The sequence below is a fragment of the Etheostoma spectabile genome, unplaced genomic scaffold (assembly GCF_008692095.1).
Source record: "Etheostoma spectabile isolate EspeVRDwgs_2016 unplaced genomic scaffold, UIUC_Espe_1.0 scaffold272, whole genome shotgun sequence".
Lineage (NCBI taxonomy): Eukaryota > Metazoa > Chordata > Actinopteri > Perciformes > Percidae > Etheostoma > Etheostoma spectabile.
This window is the reverse complement of record NW_022605576.1, coordinates 1,714,762-1,717,394: the sequence shown is the minus strand read 5'-3', so window position 1 is coordinate 1,717,394 and position 2,633 is coordinate 1,714,762. Positions and strand designations below refer to the sequence as shown.

Here is a 2,633-nt window from a genome sequence, read left to right as displayed (position 1 = left end):
CGTGGCATAAGTATTGTGATGATATCGTATCGGGAGGCGTCTGGTGATTCCCACCCCTAAATACAGCATGGTATGGATTTTGAATTCAGACATACAGCATGAAGTAATCTACTGTTTAACATCCTTTTACAGCAACAGGACTTGTGCTTTACCTTAAGGCTTCCCTTGTCGTCAGGCGGCACAGGCACGTTGTTGAGGGACTGTCGGCTTTTGGAGCGAGTCATTAAGGCTCTGCCGCGGTGTTTGGACTTGTCCTTGTCTACTTGCATACACACGGATGCTAACAGACGCACCAACTCAGTGTCTGAGAAAAACCAAAGTAGACACAGAGAATATACATACATTCGGACATCATGGGAACTACCAAGCATGGACTGTGTAACAGGTTACTTAGTCATAACTTTGTCAAAATAGGATTTCAGTCTTCTTTGAAGAATGTATTATGTTGGCTGGCATCTCCGAAAACATATTACAAACACTGAAGCATACATAACAACCTTTACATATACCATCCTTTTACAATAAAAGGCCACTTGGTAATGACTAATTATTGTGGAGAGTTGGGTTAAATTAATTTAACTATTTACTGTGATTGTTTTTATCATCCATTAATCTATCAGATACAGTATTAAGGGACCACTAAGGTCTTTATAAAAGAGACTTCAGATCCAGTATTAGGGACGACTAAGGTCTATATAAAGAGACTTCAGATCGTATTAGGGACCCCTAAGTCTATAAAGAGACTCAGATCCATTATTGGGACACAACTGTCTATAAAAGAACTTCAGATCAGTTTTAGGGGACCACTAAGGTCTATATAAAAGAGACTTCAGATACAGTTTAGGGGACCACTAAGGTCTATATAAAAGACTTCAATACTTATTAGGGGACCACTAGGTCTTATATAAACAGAGACTTCAGATCCTAATTAGGTGGACCACTAAGGTCTATAAAGAGACTTCAGATACAGTATTAGGGACCACTAGGTCTATATAAAAGAAGACTTCAGATACAGTATTAGGGGACCACTAAGGTCTTATAAAAGAGACTTCAATACATTATAGGGGACCCCTAAGTCTATAAAAAGAGACTTCAGATACATTATTAGGGGCCACTAAGGTCTATATAAAAGACCTTCAGATACATATTAGGCGCCACTAGGTCTATATAAAAGAGACTTCAGAACATTATTAGACACCACTAAGATCTATATAAAGAGACTTCAGATACAGTATAGGGACCACTAAGGTCTATATAAAAGACACTTTCAGATACATTATGGACCACTAAGGTCTATATCAGGGGTATTCAATTAAAATTCCAAGAGGTCCAGATGGAAGATTTCAAAAAGCAAAGGTCCACACTCACAATGACTACTTGCGTTATGATTCTTCATACCACAGCCTAAAGTTGTATGAAATATGTAAGTATCCTAGTCAACAAACTACTCAAAATAAAAGTACATTCATATATTTAACACATATTTATCTTCAGTTTATATATTGAACTGTAGGGATCATAAATAATAAGTACCTAATAATACATTTAAAAATCTTAATAAAAGGCTGCATTAAAATAAATTATAAACTCTCAAAATAAAGTGCTGAATTTTATAAAATAATAAAAAGTATAGCTTGAGTTTCCCTTTTACTCTTTAGTTAACTCCCTTTACATCTTAATTTGAACAAATTTATAATCTCAACAGCTTTAACACGTCTTTTTCTCTTTCTTTCCCTTTTATATCCCACTTCCCCAAATTTATTTTAATTTAATTTATTAAAACCTTATCCCAAAATCCAGGCACTTTAAGGGAACATTCATTGCACGTTGTTGAGCAGATGACATGTGTTAGGATTCTCTGCTGGATCATCTAATTGGGCTTTTAGATCGTTTATTTTCTGTGCCCTCATCCGGATGTCAGTGGTGTATTTGGTCAAAGATTTGTGCTTTGTCTCATATAGTGGCGCTTCACATTGCGTGCTTTAAAATTGCAACAGTCTCTGAACATATGAGACAACCGGTTGAGACGCCCGTGGGAAGAATGACATGTAAGAATCTGTCCATTCTTGATGAAATCTCGTTTTCGCTGTCCACTTTCTTTTTTTTTAGAGCACGCCATTAATACATTGTCTCTTTTTCGTTTCGTCTCTCCCTGTGTGTATATCCACTCTCGCTCGAGTTGCAGCGTATCCAATATGCACAGATTTGATTGGCTTAATAGCGTACAATGACATGCTTTACAACGCATACTAGTGTGAACCAGTACCATAATTACCAGAAGGCTACGCAGGTTAAAAATGAAGCGCTCCGTACAAAGTCATAATTCTCAATAATGTATGGATTTTGATCCGGGTCCGGACAGTTCGGCGGCTGGGTCCGGATCCGGACCGCGGTCCGCCTATTAGTGACCTCTGGTCTATATAAAAGACACTTCAGATACAGTATTAGGTGACCACTAAGGTCTATATAAAAGACACTTCAGATACAGTATTAGGGACCACTAAGGTCTAATACTGTACTGAAGTGTCTGTAATAGGACCTTAGTGGTCACTAATACTGTATCTGGAAGTGTCTTTTTAAGACCCAGAGGTCACTAATACGGCGGACACGCGGTCCGGATCCGGACCCAGCCG

General features: G+C 38.0%; 1 protein-coding gene across 1 annotated transcript in view; it reads right to left on the bottom strand.

Annotated features, from left to right (window-relative positions):
- anks6 (ankyrin repeat and sterile alpha motif domain containing 6) overlaps positions 1 to 2,633 on the bottom strand; it is a 15,935-nt gene that overhangs the window by 6,462 nt on the left and 6,840 nt on the right. Inside the window, exon 8 of the mRNA XM_032510816.1 lies at positions 153 to 304. Coding sequence (XP_032366707.1) covers positions 153 to 304 — 152 coding nt within the window. The remainder of the gene's footprint in view (positions 1 to 152; positions 305 to 2,633) is intronic.